This window comes from Alosa sapidissima, chromosome 9 (assembly GCF_018492685.1).
Source record: "Alosa sapidissima isolate fAloSap1 chromosome 9, fAloSap1.pri, whole genome shotgun sequence".
Lineage (NCBI taxonomy): Eukaryota > Metazoa > Chordata > Actinopteri > Clupeiformes > Clupeidae > Alosa > Alosa sapidissima.
The window spans coordinates 20,975,647-21,000,763 of NC_055965.1; the positions used below are offsets into that span (position 1 = coordinate 20,975,647).

At 40.9% G+C, this 25,117-nt stretch overlaps 3 protein-coding genes and 1 long non-coding RNA gene across 4 annotated transcripts in view; 2 read left to right on the plus strand and 2 right to left on the minus strand.

Moving 5' to 3' along the window:
- Positions 1–25,117, minus strand: part of LOC121718035 (NACHT, LRR and PYD domains-containing protein 12-like) — a 1,225,568-nt gene that overhangs the window by 140,991 nt on the left and 1,059,460 nt on the right. The gene's annotated exons all lie outside the window — the stretch shown is intronic.
- On the plus strand, positions 216–3,326 carry LOC121719834 (microfibril-associated glycoprotein 4-like). The gene is made up of 3 exons (XM_042105628.1): positions 216–240; positions 535–702; positions 1,576–3,326. Exons 1-3 carry the CDS (start codon positions 216–218, stop codon positions 1,839–1,841), a joined length of 459 nt encoding a protein of 152 aa, XP_041961562.1. The 3' UTR covers positions 1,842–3,326.
- On the minus strand, positions 16,469–18,284 carry LOC121718115. The gene is made up of 6 exons (XR_006033851.1): positions 18,265–18,284; positions 17,645–17,759; positions 17,365–17,486; positions 17,037–17,093; positions 16,722–16,933; positions 16,469–16,546 (listed from the first exon to the last, which is right to left on the minus strand). It is a non-coding gene; the product is annotated as an uncharacterized LOC121718115 (long non-coding RNA).
- On the plus strand, positions 23,229–24,572 carry LOC121718085 (classical arabinogalactan protein 9-like). The gene is made up of 2 exons (XM_042102930.1): positions 23,229–23,557; positions 23,875–24,572. The coding sequence occupies exons 1-2, from the start codon at positions 23,428–23,430 to the stop codon at positions 24,570–24,572; spliced, it is 828 nt and encodes a 275-aa protein (XP_041958864.1). The 5' UTR covers positions 23,229–23,427.

Sequence of the window (25,117 nt, forward strand, 5' to 3'; positions counted from 1 at the left end):
TTATATTGTATAGCCCATCTATGTTCATTAACCTCATAGGGGAGGACATTTTTCAACATCAATAATCTTCGGTTATTACATGGGAAATTACTGATATGCTATATTCCCACCATAGGTGGATCATAGTAACACTGAACCTACATACTAGTAACACTACACGCTAATAACACCCTAGCCAAAAGAAAAGATTAATTATACATAGGGGAGAGTTGGATATGGTGGGGCTGCACACAATTCAGCGTCAGTTGAGAAAAACCTGCCCTACTCTGGTTGGTTGTTGATTGGCCATTCTGGGTAATCCCTTATCTGTAGACCTAGGAATTTACATTACAGTTTTTTATTTATATATCCAAAGCGAATTACATGTGTCAATTATATTACAAGGGGCCACTGTCCCCGGTTAGGTGCCTTGCTCATGGGCACAATGGTGGAAGCCAGGTCTTTTCAGGCTACTGCAGGCTAGCCCAGCTCTTTAGCCACTACGATGATGACGTCTTCTCTAGTTGGCTTGTTTGTGTGCCTACCCGTGTGTAGGCCTGGACAACATCGTGCTGCTGACCATGAGGAAGAGGAATGAGCTGAGGGTGGACATGGAGGACTGGACTGGGGGAAAGGCCTACGCCCACTACGCCTCCATTTCTGTGGACCCAGAGCAGTTGGGCTACACATTACACCTGGGTGCTTTCACCACTGGTGATGCAGGTGAGGGTCACAGCAGGCTGCACCAGCAACGTAACGGAAGTCTTCCATTTGTGGAGGAGCATATGCTGAAACAATTACCATCCACTATAATCAATGAATCAATGACACTGACTACACCAGATGTGATGGTGACACGTACATTTGAAAAATTAGACTAGTCCTCTAGTATTCTATTGCATATTCAGCGGATGGAATGTTTTTTTCACCTTTCACCTTATTCACCTGGGGGCCATTTGTAAACCAAAATGAGGCTGAGGGGTACGAAAACCAGGAAGTTTATTAGATTCGAGTCTATTGCACTGACCTACAAATTCAAAATGAATGGATTCTGTCATCAGTTTGACTTGCACTATAATGCCATTGAGAAGCTTCATATGCCTGTATGAAAACTAGTTGACCAATCAAATCATGTGCTTAATATGATGATAGACAGATGAGGGTTCTTTGTTACACATCACCTGAGCGTGCTTTGGTTGATTTTGATGTTGTTTTGTTTTGTTTACAACAAAAAGGCTGTTGCTAGAGAAGCTAAAGATCAGATGTCGCTATCACATCTGTTGAACAAGATATTGGCAGCGCAATAGCTTTAAAAAACTAAGAGAAAACAGCAATTAAGGAATTTGTCGAGAAGAAAGATGTTATGGCAGTTCTCCCTACAGGATTCACGGTTCTTCGCTCTTATTGGTTAGGTCTGTCCAATTGTGTGCCGAGGAATTTTTTCCATGTATTGGTTAAAACACGTACGCCCCATAATCACGTTCTGGTGGTGCAGTATCAGACTCAAATTCTGAATTGAGTATGGCCACGTCAGGCTAGCACAGAAACCTACCTGCAATGTAAATGACAAAAAAGTAATGACATCTCTCTCCTCAGGTGATGCACTGAAGAATCACAATGGCATGAAGTTCACCACCTTCGACAAAGACCAGGACACCTGGGATAAGAACTGTGCCAGCTCCGTCATGGGCGGCTTCTGGTACCTGAACTGCCATGACGCCAACCCCAACGGGCTCTACATACCAGACTCAGCTTCTCCTCATGGGCCGGTGTACGTCAGCTGGGACACCTGGAAAGGGAACACATACTCACTTAAGACTATTACAATGAAGATGAGGTCACTGTCCCAGTGTAGCAATTAGATGTCCTAGTGTGTGTGTGTGTGTGTGTGTACAGTGCTGTGGTCTAGGAAACCTGGTGAAGAAACAGCTTTCCCAGCACAACATGACATAGCTAAATATTTTGTCTAGCTAAATCAGTTGCAGATTGGCTTGTAAATATAAGCAAACTGCAGCTTGCAAGTGTACAATGTACTGGATTGTATGCACGCATACAAACACACGGCACAGACACACACATACACAAAGCAAAAATAATACACTACTGTACAATACTGTAAACCCGGATAGTCAAAATAACTCAAAATAATCATTCATAACTGTTATATAAAATGCTTAAAGAGCAACTCAACTGTCTTGAGTATTACTTAGATATCCATGATAATTTACATTACCACCAACTTTTAAAAATAGTTTTTATATAACTTTGCTAATGCTAGTTGTGATAAAATACCAATTTGGAAAATGTGTCTTTAGGTTGTAATGTACAGTAATGTATGTATAATCCACATGGTGGTGTTTTATCCAAATAAAAAAGACACACACTGATATTGACATACTGTATACTGTATAGCCCATCCATGTGCATTAACCTCATAGGTGAGGACATTTGTAACATCAATAATCTTCGGTTATTAGAAGGGAAATTACTGGTATTCTATATTCCCACAGATGGATCATAGTAACACTGAACCTACATACTAGTAACACTCAACCTAGTCAACCTACACAAAAGATCTAAGGTAACATAAATTAAGAGTGTAAGTCGTTTTCAGGAATAGATTCTCACCATCCTTTGCTAAAATGTTTAAATAATAAAGTTGTCAGGGTGTGCAGTTGGCAGCATTGGCTGTACTAAAATACTGATGCAATGTTGGACATGGGTAGTCTCTTAATGGTAGCCTTTGGCATGTGCTGGTGGGTAGATCCAGTTAAATGTTGGTGAATGCTGGTAAATAGGGTCAGGCTAGGCATTGTGGAGAAGTCCGTTGAATAATCCTATATGAGACCTATTTAACTATTTACATAATTTATCTGTGCTATCAACGTGAATCTAATTACTTAGTTAGGTAGCATTGATTAAAGACATCCAATGTAGAGATATTTCCTGAAATGACATACTGTATATCATACTGATCTAGGAAAGCCTACAACTTTTAAAGAAAAAGATATATATCATACTTAAAAAGAAAACAGTATCTATGCACCATTTTAAAACAAACAAACAAAACATATATTATATTATGTTATATTGTATTTTAACGGCCTTTCTTTTATTTGTTCATAAGGATTTAATAGTAAGATGGTCCCATGCAATGCCTGAAACAGCCAGTGGATCATCTCAGTACTCAGCCTTATCAGATACTCAGTCATACTAGTGTAAATTACAACAGATATGTTCAGATTCAGATTCAGATTCAGAAAACTTTATTAATCCCATCAGTGGGCAATTAAGTTTGCAGTCCCGGTCTCCATCAATCTACAATAAATAGTATAAATAAATAAAAAGAGTTATGTAATATAAAATATAGAAATACAAGACCTAAAGAAAATAAAATAAATAAGAAGATAAAAGACATATACATCTTAACACACACATACAGTCAGGTACCCTGTCCTGTCTCTATCCCTTCAACCTTATTTAATAATCTAATGGATGTAGGAATGAAAGATCCAGAATACCTTTTTGTTTTTGTCCGGACAGAATAATAGCGCCTCCCAGAGGGCATTAATGAAAATTCACCACCTAAAACATGATCAGGCTGACTGATGATACTTTTAGCCTTTTGGACTGCCTGTTTGTTAAACAGAGCACTCAGACTATTTAGCTGTGTTCCAATAATCTTTGATGAAGTGTTAACAATGCTGCTGAGACTGTTCTTGTCTTTGACTGATAGGCTATTGAACCAACATAAAAAAGAAAAAGTTAAAAGACTCTCAATAAAAGACTGATAAAAGTTACGTAAAATGGTTTTAGAGACACTGAAGGAGTTAAGCTTCCTCAGCAGATGAATTCTCTGTTTGACAATTGTCTCAGTGTTTACATGAAACTTGAGCTCACTGTCAAATATTGTACCTAAGTACTTGTAAGAATCAACGATTTCCACATCCCCCCCATGTATGACACTTGCTATTGGTTCTGCCTTTGTCCTCCTAAAATCAATTATGAGCTCCTTTGTTTTGGCTACATTTAAATCTAAAAAATTATTGTCGCACCACTTCACAAATGATGTCAACGCTAGCCCATGACTGGAATGTGGACCTTGGAATAAAGATAGCAGTGCAGTGTCATCTGAAAACTTGACTAGGTAGCTTCCTTGTTGGGAAGACCTGCAGCTATCTGTGTACAAAATAAATAACAAGGGAGAGAGTACACATCCTTGCGGCGAGCCAGTATTTGAAGTAATAGGTTGGGACAACTGACCATTTACGAAGACTCTCTGTGTTCTATCTGTTAAAAAATTTAAAAGTAGCAGCAATAGTTGATTCGGTACCTGAAAATCATTTGCTAGTCTCTCGATCAGGATATGTGGCTGCATTTTGTTGAAAGCAGAAGAAAAATCTGCAAATAAAAGCCTAACATGGGACCAAGGCTTCTCCAAGTGTTTATATACTGCATCTAAAATAAAAAGTTTTGCGTCATCAACACTTCTACCAGTTTGATAAGCAAACTGTAATGGATCCAGTTTTCCAGTGACCAAGGACATAATTTCTACTTTAAGGATTTTTTCAAAGATTTTCATCACCAAGGACGTAAGAGCTACTGGCCTAAAATCTTTCAACTCCTTGGGTTTATTTAGTTTAGCTATAGTGGAATTATGGTGGAGCTCTTCCATATCTGGGGAATATGGCCTTCTTTTGCACACATATTGAAGAGGCAGGTGAATACTCCACTTAGTTGGTCTGCACAGAAGCGTAATGTGCGCCCACAAACAGCATCAGGACCAGCAGCCTTCCTAATATTTCCTAATATACTTCCTAATATTTCCTAATATTGACCTTCTTAAACAGGGATGTTACTTGTTCCTGAGATATCATTAGGTCATTGTTAGGAACCAAAGTGTTTCTCAACATAGAAATATTGTCAGAGAAGTCAGATGATTCAAAACGTGAGTAAAATAAATTAAAAGTATTAGGAAGATCACATGACTCAACCCCTTGAACAGTAATAGGCATTCTCCTTTCGGCTTGTTGGTTTAATGATGCCATTGACTTGATTCCTCGCCATGTGTTGATATGATTGGCTATTTAGTGGTAAACAGAAGCACATACACCCTGAAGTGCAGCCTCAACCATTTATGGTGTACCTACCTGCAAAATGTCCAATAAATCCATTGGTCATCATTATCATCACATAAAATCACATAATGTGGTGATAATAAAGATGACCAATGGATTATAACATGATGACATTAATGATGATTGACAATAATGATGAGAGAGATTGAGTTAAAAACCATAACAAAGACACCTTATCACATACATAATCCATGGTGTAAACTTCAACAAGGGCACCATGTCTTCTTGCATGTGTTGATACGATTAGTTATTTAGTGGGGAAACAGTAACATTCTGTGCCCACAACATGCACATACACCCTGCACTGCAGTCTTTCCCATAATGCATTTATGCATGTCACTGACACTTTTAGCAACTTAAAAAATAACAATTTATAATGGCAGGGGCCAACACTGCTACACTGTGCTACACGCTGGGGGCATAAACATGGGGGTGGAAACATGGGAGCATGAACATGGGGACTCATGAATATGAGGGCATGAATATAGGGGCTCATGAACATGCCTCCAGAGTGTAGCACTGTAGCTGTATGTCTTCTTGCATGTGTTGATGCGATTAGTTATTTAGTGGGGAAACAGTGACACTCTGTGGCCACAACATGCACATACACCCTGCACTGCAGTCTTACCCATAATGCATTTATATATGATGCATTTGGATGACACTTTAATCCAAAGCGAATTACAAATAAAAATGGCAGACACCAATTTAGGATTATCGTAAAACTTCAAATAATAGCAGTCAATAGATGCCTGTCTCTTTTTAACGGCTGGTGTGGCTACAGGTTTGGGTTAAAGGCTGGTTTCAAATAGAGGCCTGGTCTGTTTTTTTAGTTTCGGGTTGTAGGCCCTATATAATCTTCTAAAACCCGTCAGATTGTCTGTTTAAGACAGTATGGTGCAGACTCACTCAATGAACAACACTAAATGAATGATGACCCGTAATTGTCATTGGATAGCCTAGTCATATGGGTAGACATTCAGTGTGTTTGAAATAATTAATTCGATAATATTTTCCGCCTTTGCAGAGGAAAAGTTTTGTGTATAGGGAATTAAGTCTCTATCCTGTCATCAAACATTAAAAAAGCACTATAGGCTACATTATAGGCTTGTACAGTTATATGCAGAATAATAGCAGTGTGTTTAAAAAAATTGAATAACACAGTGTACTGTGGTTTGAATTCAGTGCATGGGGGCCGCAGACAGTTTGTCCAGCGACCCACATGCACCGAATTCAAGCCACAGTACACTGAAGACAGTAAAGCATGGTGGTGGTGCAATTCATATTATGGGGATGTTTCTCATACTGTGGTGTTGGACCTATTTATAGCACACCAGATATCATGGATCAGTTTCAATACATGGAAATATTTGAAGAGGTCATGTTGTCTTATGCTGAAGAGGAAATGCCTTTGGGTGTTGGGTGGGTGTTTCAACAAGACAATGACCCAAAACACACCAGTAAGCGAGCAAAGTCTTGGTTCCAGACAGTTATGGAGTGGCAGCCCGATAGAAAACGTGTGGGGTGACATCAAAAATGCTGTTTCTGAGGCAAAACCCAGAAATGCAGAGGAATGGAATGTAATTCAATCATCCTGGGCTGGAATACCTGTTCACAGGTGCCAGTAGTTGGTCGACTCCATGCAACACAGATGTGAAGCAATTCTCAGAATAGATGTGATGTAGCCTAGGCCTACTGTTTAATACATGGGATCACAAGAGTGGCTCCTGAATCAGACGTTTCAGTGATTTCACTCAGATTCTCAAAGGCTTAATACTGTCGCGATCGAGGCGCCTGTCCCATACCTCAAGTATTTGAATGAATGCAGTAATCTTATCTGCTAAGTGAGGTAGGTGCTTGTCTTTGCCTTGTAACTGGAGATTTAACTCATTGAGCTTTCCAAATATATCGCTAAGATAGGCCAGCTTCGTCAAGGAAAGTTCATTAGTGAACGTGCTTGCAGATTCAAACATGCGCTCTTCCTCCAAGAAGAGGCAACTCTGAGCTCAAACACGCGCGACAGCACTTTACCTCAGGAAAGCCACCTTGCCTCGCTGTGAAACAGTAGGCTACAGCCTTTTGGTCAGCTCCCATCTCCTCGCAAAGTGCGGAGAATAGACGCGCTTTTAAGGGCCGGGTCTTGATGAAATTCACCACTCTCACAACCTCGTTCAAAATCTCATTCAGGTCGGGACTAACTAAGCTGCCTTGAGTCGAGCGCTTTCCTATGAATAACTGTGTCCATTGCGCATCGGGTGTTACCTGGGCCTAGGCTACAGATAAAATAAAAAAAATAAAAAAAAACCCTCCTGTTTTTCACGTCAGTTCGCGCCCCACCTGGCATGTCTCCTCGACCCAGTAGCCTAGTGGGTTGCGACCTTTGAGAAACGCTGATGGCCTACTTTACTGTCTACGTTCATATAGCGTGCACAGGACAACCTCCGTTTATAAATATTCACAACGCTAAACTCCACCCATGGAAACTCAGAAACCATATATCTGGTAACACCTGTACATCTAGTCAACCTACAAGCAAAATTTGGCTGTAGCGTAGTGCTCTTGAGTCCAACCAAGCCGTCTGGAGGGCTTCGGAAAGTAGCAAATTTACGAAAAAAACTAAGTTACAAATGTGGCAGGGAAGAGGTAATTTTGAGAATTTGTTGCATCGACTACGCCACCTAGGGGACGGGAGGCCGGCCCCTAGGACAAGGAACTAAACTAGATTAACCCCTGAGGGTAATTAGAGCCGAAGACATGCGTTGCATCAATAATATTTATTCAAACAGGACACATTAATTATTACAGTTGCACAGTAAAATACAACCACACAATTGACACTCTGGCTGAAATGTCCGACACAGTGACCAGGGGGCTACTATATGAGCACTGTAGCTATGTGGTTGACTAGCACCTTGCTATTGGGCAAGTGACCTGGTCTCAGGGGGAGGGGTAACTAGAGCAGGGCAGATGCAATAAATAATTATTATAATTATTATTATTATAATTAATGTTATTATTATTTACTATAGGGTTCTAGAATAAATAAAACAGTGTGTTTGAAATAATGGAATTTGTGCTCTCTCATGAAGCTGGGTCGATGAGACATGGGGAGGGTGGGTCTGTTGATCGGGGGGAGGGGGCGTGGCGCCACGAGTAGTTCAAGCAGACGTAGGACTTTCATGTACTTCGATCAGGGGTGAGGTGGCGTGGCACTGTGCCAATACCACGCCCCCTCCCCCCTGAGAAACAAAGTCTCACTCCTTGCAAACATCACAACTTGAGAGCCCTGAGTGGAACAGTGAGTGCGGAGTGCTACTTCAAAGAGAAGCGTTTTGGATCCATACACTCACAGTTGAGCCCCATGGTTTAAATGAAGAATTATGTCTTTCCTGTTTTCTCTAACAATGTCATTTTTTATTTTGATTTATTTTGACTATTCTCTACTTCTGATTCACACTGACCAATGATGTATTTGATGCTTACTTTTCTTTCTACGAGTGCTTGCAAGGGCGCGGGAAGGGGGGTGCTGCAGCACCCCCTGCTGGCAGGAGATAGATTTAAAAAAAATATTATTAAAAATAATAAAAAAATTTAAAAAATAATATTAAATAATTACTAATTCGCTGTCTGACATTATTTATATTTTTGTATGTGAAATGATGATAGTACAGCGGCTAAGCACCGGAATCGTTCAGTTTTTGCAGAAAGCATGAAACTTGGCACAGTTATACTACTACCCCTAGTGATCAAAAATTGAAATGGACCCCAACACATAGCGCCCCCTAGTGGCCGCCATCTTGAATTAAAATATGGCTACCATTCTTAATAGAATTGTTGATACAACTTCAAAATGAAACCAGATAAAAAAAGTCTTTTAAGTTCTAACACTCAATTTTTGGGGTCAAGGAAGCTATTGACATGATTTCCAAACAAACTTGATGTTGGCCATTTTGAAATCCAATATGGCGGATACCAAATGTGAAAATATAGACCATCTCTATTGTTATTCATGATAGAAATATCATTCAAAGTTTGAACAGTCATTTTATAACATGACAACCTCAATAATACACGAGGCATCAAGTATAATCTGGTAAGATTCCAATATGGCCACTATGTGTAAGAAAATAAGCCAATTATTCTATATCTTGGTTAATTGAAGTAACTACCTACATCATCAATAAATTCTTATTCTACCTTCTTCTCTTTCTGAGCAAACCTTAACTCTTACTATACAATGCTCAAAAAAATTATACACTTTAAAAAATAAATAACATCAGATCTCAATGGGGAAAAACATCATGCTGGATATCTACATTATATTACATTTGTCTGACGCATTTTTAGCCAAAGCGACTTACAACCTGGGAAACAGTTTAACGCTTTTGAAACAATTCTCTCAACAATTCTAGAACAATTTAAAACAATTCAAAAAGGTAGAGTACAATAGGGAAAAGTGCACCAGTGAGTGCTGTTTTTATACAGTCAAGTCAGGTGGTAAGTGGTAGAATTAGCTAGTTGTAAGTAGTGCTACGAGAGGAGATATTCTCTGAAGAGCTGGGTCTTCAGGAGTTCTAGTAGCTCTAGTAGGAACTGGTAGTGCGTTCTACCAACGAGGAACAACAGATGAAAAGTTTGGATTGACCTGAGCGTACCGGTGGCAGAGCTAGACGATGTTTGTCTGAAGAGCACAACGGTCGGGGGGTAGCATATGCCTGTATGAGGGCATTCGAGTAGGTGGGAGCAGTAGGTTTAGCTGGGAGGACCAGCAGTTTGGTTTTTGAGAGGTTTAGCTGGAGGTGGTGTGCCTTCATCCATGTAGATATGTCTGGGAGGCAATCCGAGGTCCGTGCCGAGACCAAGGGGTCATCAGGTGGAAAGAACAGATAAAGCTGTGTGTCATCTGCATAGCAGTGGTATGAGAAGCTGTGTGAATGGATAATCTGTCCCAAAGAAGTGGTGTGGATAGCAAAGAGAAGGGGGCCCAGTACTGAGCCCTTGGGGACCCCTGTGGTGGGATGGTGAGGTGCGGACAGCTGTCCAAGCCATGATGCGTTAAACGAGCATCCTGTGAGGTAGGATTCAAACTGATATGGACTGGGTAATATGTTAGGAACAAAAGGATGCCACTTCGTTATTTGGGAATGAAAATGATCAATCCACAGAGGACTGAATTCAAAGACCCCCCGAAAATCTAAGTGGAAAAAATGACTCAGCAAGCTAGTCCATTTTGCTTGAATTTCAGCGCAGCAACTAATGACTCAGTAGTTCGTATGGCCCCGACATGCTTGATGGCATCGGGGCATGCTCCTAATGAAACGCCGCATGGTGTCCTGGGGGATCTGCTCCCAGATGTGGACATCGCCATCACTGAGCTCCTTGACAGTCGGTGGTACAACCTGGCAGTGTTGTATGGACCAAAATATAATGTCCCAGAGGTGTTCAATCGGATTTAAGTCAGGAGAGTGTGGGGGGACAGTCAATGGTATTAATGCCTTCATCCTCCAGGAACTGCCTTCACATTCTCGCTACATGTGACCAGCCATTGTTGTGCACCAGGAGGAACCCAGGGCCCACTGCACCAATACAGGGTCAGACAATGGGTCTGAAGTTTTCATCCTGATGCCTAAGAGCAGTGAGGGTGCAGTTGCCTTGCCCATAGAGGTGTGTGCGTCCTTCCAAGGATGCAGATTATCACTGGTCATGCTGAATGATGTTGCAGGCAGCATTACATTCTCCAAGACATCTTTAGACGTCACATGCTCAGGGTGAACCTGGTCTCATTTGTGAAAAGCACAGGGCGTCAATGGCGAACCTGCCAATTTTGTATTCTATGGCAAATGCCAATTGAGCTGCACAGTGCTGGGCAGTGAGCATAGGTCCTTCCAGAGGCCATCGGGCCCTCAAGCCACCTTCATGAAGTCTGACAGTGTGGTCAGAGACAGTCACACCAGCGGCCTGGAGAGGTCATTTTGTAGGGCTCTGGCAGGGCTCTTACTGTTTGTTGTTGCACAAAGGAGCAGATACTGGTCCTGCTGCTGGGTTAAGGACCCTCTACCATCCTGCCCAGCTCTCCTAGAGCAACTGTCTCCTGGAATCTCCTACATGCTCTTGAGACTGTGCTGGGAGACACAGCAATCCTTCTGGCAAATGGAATGTATTGGTGTGCCTTTCTGGAGGAGTTAGACTACCTGTGCAACGTTTGTAGGCTCCAGGTACTGGCTTATGCTACCAGTAGTGACACTAGTGAAAATTCAATCAAGGAGGATAAAGATGGAAAATGTATCATTTGCCACCACCTCTAAAACCATTCCTGTTTTTACAGACCTATCTCCCTTCTTCCTTTCTTGTCAAAGTTTTTTGAGAAAGTGGTCTTCAAGCAAGTCTTGGACTTGCTATATCAGAACAACCTGCTAGACCCTATGCAGTCTGTTTTCAAGAGTCATTCTACTGAAACTGCTTTTCTGTCTGTGACCGAAGCATTGAGAGTAGCTAAGTCCTCATCTAAGTTGTTAAGTCATTAGTATTAATTCTACTAGACTTATCTGCAGCCTTCGATACTGTTAACCATGACATTCTTCTTTCTACACTATCTGAACTGGGATGTCTAGGAAAGCCCTTGACTGGTTTAAATCCTACCTTAAAGAGCACATGACCTCACCACAAGTGTGCCTCACGGATCAGTATTAGGGCCCCTACTTTTCTCTATATACACATTTCCTTGGGTGAGACCATTTGCTCCCATGAATTTGATTATCACTGCTATGCGGACGATACTCAACTTTACCTGTCTTGAGCTTTTGGTGTTTCCACCACAAAGCACACCCAAGGACTGGGCGCTGAACGCACTAGCAAGTGTCCTAAAAGTGCTGGTTCACTGACTAGCAAGAGCCCTAATGTGTCAGGAGGGAGCTAAACTCATAAGGTATTACATATTTAAATTAGCTTCATTGACAGGCATAATCATTTTATGGGATGCAAAATGTTAAACTACAATAAAACAAAATAGACCTTTTCAAACAATCACTATACGCTTTAAAAGAAACTTTAGCATAAGCTAATTGGCCCCACCCACCTCAATTGAATTAGGCTAACAGTAGGACGTGTTGGACTGGGTTATGTACTAATTTATCTAACTATGACTGGGTGTATGTACTAATTTATCTAACTCTGGGATAGAAGACAAAAAAGCTAATTTCCCAAAAGGCAGCATATGTTTCTTTAAGAGACTTGACAGACACTAGCATCCATGGGTTTTAGCCTCCTTGCTAGCATGCCAGCCTCTAGGGGGCAAATTAGAAGGATTGAGCCCAGGCAAGTGCAGGGTTTAGTCACACAGTCGAAACTTCACACATAGCCTAAATGCACCCCAGTTTTTGACTCGGTGTCAGAATGTATGGCTACTTCCTTAAAATCCAACATGTCTGCCATTTTAATTATGCTATAGACACGTCATATTATGTGTTAAAAACAGCATAGCATTGCATTATAAATGTAGAAAAAAAGGTCACGATAGGGGCCACTAGGGGGCGCTATGTGTTGGGGTCCATTTCAATTTTTGATCACTAGGGGTAGTACTATACCTGTACCAAGTTTCGTGCTTTCTGCAAAAACTGAACGCTTCAGGTAAAAATCTGGCCTTAGCCGCTGTACTATGAGTCAAATAGCAAAAAAGGGTTATGGATAGGTTCGAATATAGGCTACTAAAAATTAACAGTTATAGAGTGAACACAGTTATATAACGTGAACGTGAGTCAGTTACTACGGTTGATATAGGCCTACATATTCTATGCTTTTTACACGTTCAAAAAAAACATGGATAAGCTGAAAGAAACTTTAATTGTGTTTTACAGTTTTGCAAAAATAATAAATGCATAGCTAGTAAAATCATTTCACTATCCTAGTCACTAAGATAGAAAGTATTAGGACACATACTTGCTGTGGAGACACACTTTAGGCTATTCAGAAATTATTTGCGAGATCATTGCAGCCTGATTATTAGCCTATATTTAAAGCCTAACATCTCTGGTGTGGTTTTGACAATCAGAAAAGTAATTTTCCTTAGCTATACTGAAATAGGCTAACGATGTCAAGTGCGCTTCTGTGGGGTTAGGGTGGGCGCAGTGGACTCTGAGTGCTGTCGCGGAACATTAGAATTTGTGGCTGCCCAGGACTTTTCTAAAACTTAAAAAAAAACTGGTCAAAAATAGGTTACCGCGCGCCTGAGTGCTTGTACTGGCTAATTGCTGTTAATACCCACCCCTCACTACTAACCAATGTCTTGGGAGAGGGAGGGGAGAATGGACTTTATTATCTCTGCAATGTTACCAGTATGGTTTGACTCTGAGGAAGACGCAGTGCGTCGAAACGTCAGTCGTTTAAAAGTTTAAAAGTTCTCTGAGTGCTCCGGTCATCCCTGGGTGTAGTCTCTCTGAAGTGGCCCAGCCAGTCTTTCTGACAAATAAAATGATATTGTAATATATATTATTTAAATGATAATGACAGTCATTTTAGTTTAAAATATTTCTTAAGAAATACTACTAATTTGATGCAGTTTAACTCATTTATAAATGGTGCGCTGTCGCTTTAAGAGCATCTACACAACTCTCATAATGATCAGCTCCATTCAAATAGGCTATAATACGACGGAGTATTAGGGACACACATGAAGAAAAAAACAAATATTTTGGCCCTGGCGAGATTAAACTCGACATGTCGACATTAAACTTGAAATACAGTTTAAACATAGTGTACATAGCTTAAACTGTAGGCTAACACACAATATGTGGCATGAATAATAGGTCTACTTCATAGGTGTCATTTCAGATAGATTGCTGGATTGCAGATATTCAGATAGATTGCGTCTTCTGTTAACTCATTGCAGTCATCGTGAAGCGCTGTATCTCGCGGTTATTATATAGCTAGAATACATGTTTCCAATGATATAATGTTTCCATAGTAGGCTACAAAATGTTATTTCACTCTGTTTTACGTGGGTAAGGCCACCGCACATCCAAATAACTGCCCTTCATGACCCACAGGCCGTCACTCTCCATAGATTAACATGGAACTCATTTTTTTAAAACTGCTTTTCCATGTCTCACCTGCATAGGAGGCTAGAACACAGATATGTATAAGTATATAGGCCTATACTCTTTTGATCCTGTGAGGGAATATGTGTGCATTTACTTAGAATGGGGTTGCCTGGTGGGGAGGACAGCTTCATTCGTCCCTCCATAGACATTCCCCACATAGCAAAATTCAGTTGAATCAACGTTGAAATATGGTTTGGCAGAAATGTTGAAACTACGTTGAAGCCTAACATTGATCCGATGTTGAAAGTGTCCCCTCTACTTTGTGTTGAATCAACATCGGATTTTCAACCATACTGACATTGAATCAATGGTGATTCAACCATCATCTAAATAAGAATCTACATTTAAATTTCAGTTGATTTTATGTTGAAATAATGTTACTTAATCAATGGTGAATCAACCATCATCTAAATGAGAATCTACATTTCAATTTCAGTTGATTTTATGTTGAAATAATGTTACTTAATCAATGGTGAATCAACCATCATCTAATGAGAATCTACATTTCAATTTCAGTTGATTTTATGTTGAAATAATGTTACTGAATCAATATTGGTTCAACCATTATCTAAAAGGTATAAAATTAATTTATATATATATATATATGTATGTATTAAAATGAGTGATGGGCATTGTAGCTTGCAGAACAATCAACATCCTCCATTGAAAATACACTCTATTTAGCAGTAAGATTATGCCACCAACAATAGGACTAACCGTATAATAACAACAGACACATTTTGGATTCATTTAGTTATATGGATAAAAACATTTATTAGATATTTTTAAGATTTTTTTTTTTCTTTTTTTTTTAATGCAACAAACAAAACATGAAGAACAAGGGGGTGATGCTATGTGTGTGTGTGTGTGGGCTTGTATGTGTGCAGGGCCATAGCACATATGAAGAGGACACTGTGGGAGAGAAGCAGAGACAACATGTCAGCACTCACGATGAAACATTTTGCAGAGCAACTTATGCAACAGCTATTTAGGAATATTAGGAATATCAAATTCACTTACATCTAATTTTTCTTTAAGCCTCCTCCACGCCAAGGGGCGTAACGTAGCCAGTTCTTCACAATGTCACTGAAGGCCTGCTGTGTGAGCTTCCTGTCACACTGCCGAGAAGCAACTGAAAGACATGAATCCAAAATGGTTGTTTAAGGAATGATAAGATACTCATTGCATCAGTTGGGTTGAAATAACTTGTTGCCAGCTGAAAACAGCACAAGGAATATTAAGTTAAACTCACCAAACATGCAGTCTTGCAGGCGAGTGTCCCTAAATGGCAGCTTGGCCTCACTGTGTTTGTACGCTTTCCCTGCCCAACTAAATTTACAGGCCAGGCCGTTTGTTAAGGCTGCTGCCAGCATCGAGCTGGTGCCTCCCACCATGGCCAAGCGGGCAATCTATTGAGATGTGAGGAAAAATGGATTTAAGTACAATTCCAGTTTGCCTGTTGATGTAACTCAATTGGAACACTGGTGTTAAAGGTCCGACCATGCGGAACATGGATAAAAAACAGTGAAATGTTGAAATGTTGGGAAATCCATTACAGGAACATGGCTCTCCGTGAGCTAGGGGAAGGTGTAACATCTGTCTTTGCATGTTTAAGAACATCTAGAGGACATAAGCTTTCAGAAAATGTTTGGTTTGAGTGGTATATTGGCTTTCCCTAAATAGTAGAGACCAAAATGTAAAGTCTTTCTACTTGATTCACAAGGCGATTCCCGATAATGACCGGCGTTCTATACATTATCCCTTACTTAACATTCTGATCAATGTTCAGCATGGTCAGACCTTTCAAAAACAATTGGTTTTGTTGGATTATGGGGTAGGGGGTGGGGTGCACAGTAAGGCCCATTAGCACCTGGTAAGGCCCTGCCTAATATGCAGAATGTCTCATTATGCAGCTCAGTTTATCAAACAAATTACCATCTTTTGTCGGACTGCCTCTGTTTTTAAGAGGGCTTCGGCCTCATTAAAGTCCTCCTCGTTTGTGATGGGCAGCTGGACGGGGAACGGCTCTTGGCTTGTGGCTGGTCCACTAGCTGGGGTTCTACCCTCGGCCATTTCCCCCATGATGAACTGCACATCTCACGAAAGTTCCTTCACCACCACTAGCACTTCGGCAAGCATCCCTGTCATCTTTTGGATGGCGAGGTCTTAAACAAGGGTAAAAACAAATTGTCATGAGATAAAAATGTGCAAAATACTTCTGTGGTTACATAGCACAACATTTTCTAATAGACTTGCCTTTCAAAAGCTGCCCGTTTTCACCTTGTGGGGCACGAAATGGGGTGTGCATGGTCCCATACGGTGATATACTGGCACCTGCAAAACAAAGATATTAATTTATATATTGGGAAGCATCAACAAAACTTTGAGAGGGCAGATTGTGTTGTCAGCTACCAAAGGAGGTCATTTTATGTCATGCTATGTCAGTTTCATTGTGGAATTCTGTGTCCACGGCTGTACAAAAAGTGTTGCTGGAAGTATGGCATCATACCCTCTCTCTGTGGGACCTGCAGCTGGTGGTACGGCCCAGCGCCGCCCTCCTTCTGTGGGACCTGCAGCTGGTGGTACGGCCCAGCGCCGGCCCAGCGCCGCCCTCCTTCTGTGGGACCTGCAGCTGGTGGTACGGCCCAGCGCCGCCCTCCTTCTGTGGGACCTGCAGCTGGTGGTACGGCCCAGCGCCGCCGGCGGATGCTGCCATCATTTCTGACACACACAATAAGGAATGCAAAAGTCAGTGAATTAAATTATTTTACAAAAGACGCATACAGAGGCTTATGTGACTACTGGCCATTATTTGAGAGCTTACCATGGTGAAATTGTTCATGTGCTGATGCATTTGATGCACTGGCACCTGCAAACATATCTGCAAAAGGGACAAAACAGTTGTGTGAAACATGATTAGTTTTTGCACAACTCTCAACCTAAAAGCATGATCTAATTCTACAATACATTCAATTCAATGGTGTTTAGAGCCACCTGGGTTGTATGTTACAAAGAGGTAGAGTCAGTTACAGGGCAGCAAGCTTTGTATACATGATAAATGAATAGGTTAGTTAGGTGTAGAGAATAGAACATGGTGTTGTATGATACAAAGAGGTAGGGTCAGTTACAGGGCAGAAATACATGTGACCTACCATTTCTTGCCAGTTGTGACCAGGATTCTGGAACTCTGACATTAGGCGGGTATAAAACCCGTGGTTTCTTCACTTCGCCAGATGGCTCATCAGAGTCAGAATCCATATACAGTGGATTTGGCCTGAATAAAAATAAACACATCAGTCCATTTTATATCAAGCCAAAGTCAAGATAAAATAATGCTGCTGTGACCTCCTTACTATTAATTATAATAAATAATAATAGATAACTACTTCAATTGTGAGGGGACAGAAGTAACTTCCAGTGAACATCAATTACTTTGTTTTCCTTTTCTCCCGTTCTTCTTCTTTTTCCTCCTCTGACTCAATTTCAGCGGTTGCACACATGGTGGTGTTGTACTTGTGTTCTCCTCGTCTGGCTTCTTCATATGTTTCTGGAGAAAGCAGAGCTTTCCAGAGCAGCACCATTTTCCCATAGTTTTCCTTAAAACTCAAGTCACTAGTACTTGAGAAGTTTCCGGTCAGCAAGCCCATTTTTCATTTCTGTCACAAGGCACCTAACCCCTCACTGCTCCCCGAGCGCCGCTGTTGTTGCAGGCAGCTCACTGCGCCGGGGTTAGTGTGTGCTTCACCTCACTGTGTGTTCACTGTGTGCTGAGTGTGTTTCACTAATTCACGGATTGGGATAAATGCAGAGACCAAATTTCCCTCACGGGATCAAAAGAGTATATATACTTATACTTATACTTACTTATACATCTAGCAAACATCATATAGATACATTTTGGCTGTAGCAAAACCTATACATCTTATACCATACCTAAATGTATGTATATTATGTATGACAGAAATGAAAAATGGGCAACTTTCAAGAGTAAATTGTAGTGTGTATCAAGTTTTCCCATTAATTTGCATATGGGTTGCACAGATCATACTCACGACATGTAATTAGTTGGCAGACTAATTACATGTCGTAGTAAAGACTAATCGCTGTAGGTGATAGGTGATCCATGTACTATCTGAAAAGGAACTAAATTAACTAAACTAAATGGAACTACCCCCCCCCCCCCCCGGCCTTGAGAACCCCTACTAATACATCATCCCATGATGAAGCAGTGGTATTGCTATGCCACCATCTCCATCTGGGAAAAAAAGACATTTTCGCTTGATACAGCTTAGTTTGCCTATCCCTGCGTTGTCTTCAAGCCTACTGACCTTGTGTGTTCCAATGTACGTTGAATCACAGGGGTACATATAGTATGGCTGTTTGTTTCTGAATCTTCTGTACATGACATATACATCTTTATCTGACTTCAGAATATTCACCACTAACGCAAAGCAATCTGCCACTTCAATACAATTGTCTCCCACCTTTGTTGATAAAGTGAACTGATTAATGGAAACCTTCTTGTACTGTTGAGAGGATGTGAACTGGTGGGGCAAAGGACCATCAGTGTGGATTTTGTGTAATATTTGTTCATTTTTGGGATTTGGTGCTTCAATATATGGAATTTCCGATAACCTTTTAATTATTTGCTGTAGAGGCTGGTGTGGTTTGCGCACAAGTCGCTTAATTTGTCCCAGATAGTTTTCAAAGGGGAATCCTGAAATGCTATCAAGAGAGCCAAAGTGCTTGTATTCCTCAGCCAAATGAATGTGCTGGTGTACATTGTAAACAATTTCATCTGTTCCGTATAACTGCCCATAGTGCTGAACAAAAGACAAATTTAAAGGAGAATTCCGGTGTGATATTGACCTAAAGTGTATCGAAACATGATACCGAGTGTGAACGTATGTCTCATAGCCCATCTCGGCTTGTCCCCTGCACTCCAAAATCTGGCGCTAGTTAGCCGATGCTACCAACATCTTTTTCAATAGTGGTGCTTCGGCATCGGGCTAGCCATGCAAATAAATCACTGTTTTACACCCATTTACGAGGCTCAATGTATCTCCACACTTCATTGGTAGACTTCCGAGGGCCCTGACATTTAAAACGAGACATTGAGAACTTTGAAAAAGCACTGGTAGTTTACTTACAAGACGATTTATACAGACAGTATCTTCACGAAGTTTTGAATCCATGCATTTCCACTGAATTATTTTTGGAATCTGATCCCTTATCATACCTGTTCATTCTTACTCGTTGCTCGACTTATCGTGACTAAATTCAAGATGGCTGCAAACGCTAAACTTCGTGAAGATACTGTCTGTATAAATCGTCTTGTAAGTAAACTACCAGTGCTTTTTCAAAGTTCTCAATGTCTCGTTTTAAATGTCAGGGCCCTAGGAAGTCTACCAATGAAGTGTGGAGATACATTGAGCCTCGTAAATGGGTGTAAAACAGTGATTTATTTGCATGGCTAGCCCGATGCCGAAGCACCACTACTGAAAAAGTTGTTGGTAGCATCGGCTAACTAGTGCCAGATTTTGGAGTGCAGGGGACAAGTCGAGATGGGCTATGAGACATACGTTCACACTCGGTATCATGTTTCAATACACTTTAGGTCAATATCACACCGGAATTCTCCTTTAACCTCTCTGCAAAAATTCCTCAGAAATACCTGGGGAAAGCAGCAAATACATGGCAACGGAAAACAACATAAAGTTGTCATATATGTCACTTGGAACACAGTCCTTCAAAACAATTGGGCCCCAATAAAGCATAAATGAACGGAACTCAGTGGCTTTCCACCGATCCAGTTCAGCTAGTGCCCTTGGTTTTCTATTAAATTCACAGGGCATGTGGGAGCGCAGCTTGAGGAGTTTCTCAGAAATTGTCCCTACAGTGTGTGATGGAAGCCTCGTTATCTTCTTCCCCTTTAACCACATATTCAAAAGTTTTCGAGTTACCCCGAGACAGCTGAGATGCATGTAGTCTATTGGAAACATCGACACCATATTAACCACCTCAGATAAAGGACTGGTTCCAATGTGGTGCTCTTCATCAACCCTATCCTTGAAACTGTCGTCTGTCCTTAGCCTCACTTTGGTTTCTGGATATGTCATTTTGTTTCGCCATACTCCCTCTTGAAAACACTTGTCACATCCTGCATATCCATTATGTCGCTTAATCTGTTTAACGAAGGCTCTGGCTGGAGCATCACAAATAAAAGAGGAAACCAGAACTTCAAACTGCTTGTCAAGATAGATAATGCCATTACTTAGAACATTCTTAAGATCTCCAACAAATTGTTCAAGGTACTGAGAAAGACTCTTTGGCTTGCCTTCACCACAAAAGATACCAACAAGAAAAGGGGACTTAGTGTAGTCACATTTCAGACACCCAAGTATGGGCCTAGCGGCAAGGGCCTGGGGCTACTGCCCCTTTTCCCAATGCCTCATTAATGTCTGGCTGCGGCCTGTGGGACATGGACATCCATATCCAAGTGCTTTTATGTTTGTATTCGCAAATGAGGCATAAAGTTCTTAACTATGCACTAATTTGCATACAAGTATTTCAAGGAAAGAAAGGATAAGGAGGATGGATGGATGCAGGTCTAATAATAATAATGGTAAGGGTGGGATATGTCAGACCATGTTGGATCTCATCCTGAGGGTATATGCTTTCAGAAAAGATATGGCTTAGGTGGTATCTTATTATGATGATGATTATCATTAGCTGTAGGATTAGTATTATTAATATTAGATAGATAGATAGATAGATAGATAGATAGATTGATAGATTGATAGATAGATATCTATTATTAATAATACTAATACTACGGCTAATGATAATCATCATCATAATAATCAGATACTAGTATAAATACTACTAGTAAATTGTATGAGTATGATAGGCCTACTACTAATAAAATTGATAACATTATCAATTATCATTATTATTATTATTGGCCTATTTTTGTCACTCTAGGGAAGACGAGTTGAGTTGGAGGTCTGTGGGAGTGCCTGTTACTCAGCAGCTGATAGCTGTTGTTTACAGCCAATCAAATTTGCTATGCTGAAACTTTGAAGCCTTGTCATGACCCGGAAGAATTTTAATTTCCTATCGACCTGCAATCATTTTAGTTTACTGATTATTGTTGGAAAAGACAATAATTTTGCAGTAGCATTAGCCGCTTCTATTTCTGTTTATATATATATTCATTCTAGTATAGGCCTACTATTTGGTATATTTCGCAAGTTAAATAACCCAAACATCGATTTGACCCGGAAGTACTTGTGGGCCACACCGGTGCGGAACAGAGCATAGCCACCAGAGTAGATCAACAATTGTTGTCTGCGCATGCACATGTTTATGGTTTCCATTCAACTGTCATTTTATACGACCAATCACTCTTGTGGCTGCCTGCACTTTCCCTGTCGTTACGGCTGCAACTTTCACACTCGTTTGTGCTTTTTAGCGGCGTGTTCATCAGGTCCCGGGACACCCGTCTGAGCCTCCATGGACATTGTCAACAATGAATGAAAATTAGCTTATTATCAATGAGTGTTATCAATTTGAGCGAGTATGCTACACATACATTTTTTTCTAAAGATACAGGACTGCTGCAGACAATGAGCTGACAACCACCATAATGTAATAGCAACCCAAAATAATGAACTTGCTGTCCTTATATATATATTCTTGGTCCAAGTGACAATAGGCTACTCAAGTGAATAAAGCAATTAGTCTAATAAATAAAATATTTGTCTCAGTACATATATCTCATAAATTGGTGAGCCATAGAATATCCCACCATCAAGATTATTATATTTCAAGATTCCAATCTATCCCACCTAAATATGAAAAGTTATTTCTACTGATATGCTTCCTGGTGCCATAAAAACACAAATGGTTTCCCGTTGATATAAAGGCTGACATAAGAGACATAGGCTATGCAAGATGGGTACAAATCCCAGATTGTTCTGAAAAATAAACAAAAACAAGATATAGGATGTATAGATACAATGACAAATTCAAGGTCTCAAAGGGTTAATGCTTCTTTCCAAAAAACTCACCTGAAGTCATTATTTAAGGGGTTATTTAAAAAAAAAAAAATTCTGGGGGAGCATGCCCCCAGACCACTCTAACTAAGCTGAGTTAACAACCTTTTGAAGTGGTAAGGGGTATTAATAGTAGGCTAGTATTTGACAATACCCCCTTTAGGAAGCACCAAGGCTTAATAACTTCCTTTCACCTTCATTACTGTATTTGGGTGAAGTATAATTCAGATGTTGAGTGAGTAACACTGGTCTATATTCATACATATCAAGTATACTATTTGGTATATTTCGTACAATTAAATAACCCAAACATCGATTTGACCCGGAAGTACTTGTGGGATAAACCGGAACAAAGCCACCATGGTAGATCACAAAGCCCGTCTACGGAGAGCCTGGCCACTCCGTATTAAGTCCCATTGTACCGAATTTTGGTTGCAGTTCCACCAGATTTCCACTGGGGGCGATTGCCATGAGTGCAGAATGAATGGGAGTCAATGGAGCTAGACGGCTAAATTTGTGTCTTTCACCTGATTGTCGTTGACAAATCTCAAATTTGATTGTAGTTTGTATAACTTCAACATGGGTTATAGGTCAAAAGTTGAATGAACGAGTACTTATGTCCTTTTGATTTCTTACAGTTTGGGTCATTGTTGCCCAAAACACGCTAGCATTGTGCTAATGAATGACGTCATTGACACATTTTAAAGGCTTTTTAGAACAATTAAGTGACTTTAAAAAATATAATACCCAACCAAGTGTATTTTCTTTGCCTCCCCTTTCGAATACAATACTCAAATTACTTGAAAAAAAATTATATCCCGAGAAAAGTGGATTTTGAGGGGTACAGCTCCATAGACCTCCATGCATTCTGCACTCGTGGACGAGCGCCCTCATGTGGAACCACAGAAGGAACTGCAACCAGTTCAGAAACCGGAAGTTTTCCGAGAGTGGCAGTTCTCCCCTTATTAGACATTCTCTGGCGCGACAAAGAAGCTGGCCGAGGCCCATCTTTATGCAAATGATTCCGTTGAACGCTACGCGGCTATCCAATAGGAGTAGAGCACAGGGGCAACGGTGGGAAGTCATTTCGCTGGTCCTTTGTTCTAGACGCCGTACTACAAAAATGCTCATGAAACTTTAGTTCCTAGTGCTAATAAAATGGAGGAAAAGTTGATTGTGGCGGTAGCTGGCTTCCCCAATCTGTATGACCCGTCCTTGTTGTCCTACAGGGACAACGACCAACGCAATTCTGCCTGGAGGAGGGTGGCAGAGATTGTTGGAGTCCCTGGTGTGTTTTTATGAGTTTGCACTGTGTAAATTAAAATGTTAAATTAACAGATGAGTTGTAATGGTAGCAGAAAGCACCCTGTGTGCATCTGCAGACATGTGTTCTCATAGGCTAGTAGTTCGAGGGATTTAAAAAAACAAAATACATAAATAAATAACTCATGACAGATCTGACCATTGACATGAAGGTAAAAACAATAGCTTAAAACCAATAACTAGCAGTAGTTGCACAGGCATATTCACATATTCATAGCCTACATACATTTTCATATATATATATCAATATATGTGTGTGTGTGTGTGTGTGTTTATTATTAGAGGATGTGTGCCGCACCCGGTGGAAAAGTTTGAGGGACCAATATACCAGGGACAAGAGGAAGGAGAGGGAGAGGAACAGAAGTGGGGCTGGGGCCTCATCAGCTCAGCCATGGAGGTATATGGCTGTGATGGGGTTCCTGGCCCCATTTCTGGAGGCCAGGCCAACCACCTCCAACCTGCCCCGTCAAGTCTACCCCAACACTACCCCTGCCACACTCCCCTCAGCTGCACCCACCCCCCTAGCCGCACCTACCCTGTTGGCTGCACCCACCCCCCTAGCCGCACCTACCCTGTTGGCTGCACCCACCCCCGCAGATGCACCTATCCTGCTGGCTGCACCCACCCCCCCAGATGCACCTACCCTGCTGGCTGCACCCACTCCACCAATCAGAGAGGTGGCTGGAGACCTGGAGGAGGCAGGCCCTTCCACCTCGGATTTCAGGCCTCAGATGCGCAAGAAGAGAGCTAAGGCCATGTCAGTCTTCGAGCGTGAGCTGTTGAACAGGCTGGAAGAGGCAGGCAATGAGCCATCACCACCTCCTACTCCTCCAGCTGCTCTCTCCTCAGCTGATGAGGACAAAATGTTTTTCTTGAGCCTCCTGCCAGCCATACGTCGGATGAGTGTGGCAAAGAGGGCAGAGGTCAAATTTAAAATATACAGCTTGGTTTACCAGGCCGATGTAGAGGGAAGGGAGTGATTCTTTTTACATTTTTTATTTATGTTCATGTTTGTGTTTATGTTCAGGTTTATATTTATGTTTTATTAACTCTTGAGTTTGTTAATTTTGTAACTTTGTTTATTTAATTTTGTTAAATAAATATTGGAGCTGTGTGCATGACTATCATTTTTATCGTTCTTTAGTCTATAGGGTTTATGCTTGCTGTGCACATTTGGTAACCCGAGATAGACAGGTAGATGGATTAGATAGCTTTATTGTAACTGTACAAGTACAATATAATGTTGTTTGGATGAATTCTGTTGACACCCACATGAGAAAGAGAAACTTCAGAGGTAATAACTTCAGTAATAACTACACAAAAGTAAGTGGAAAAAAGATAACTGACAAGATGTGTATTGTATATACACAGAATGAATAGTTTAATGACAAAGGTGGGTTAGAACAGATGAGTTGTCTGAAGGGGTGAGGGGAGGTGTGTAGTACTTTAACATCCCTGTGAAATGGTTTAGTTTGGTTGTTCAGGCTGAAAGGGCTCTATATGTTTTTACAAACAGTATAAGGGA

Coding starts and splice junctions, on each gene's coding strand:
- LOC121719834 (XM_042105628.1), top strand. CDS start 216: ATGGTGGGGCTGCACACAATTCAGC. Junction 241..534: donor GGGGCTGCACACAATTCAGC/GTCAGTTGAGAA, acceptor ACCCGTGTGTAG/GCCTGGACAACATCGTGCTG. Junction 703..1,575: donor TTTCACCACTGGTGATGCAG/GTGAGGGTCACA, acceptor CTCTCTCCTCAG/GTGATGCACTGAAGAATCAC.
- LOC121718085 (XM_042102930.1), top strand. CDS start 23,428: ATGGAGGAAAAGTTGATTGTGGCGGTAGCTGGCTTCCCCAATCTGTAT. Junction 23,558..23,874: donor AGAGATTGTTGGAGTCCCTG/GTGTGTTTTTAT, acceptor GTTTATTATTAG/AGGATGTGTGCCGCACCCGG.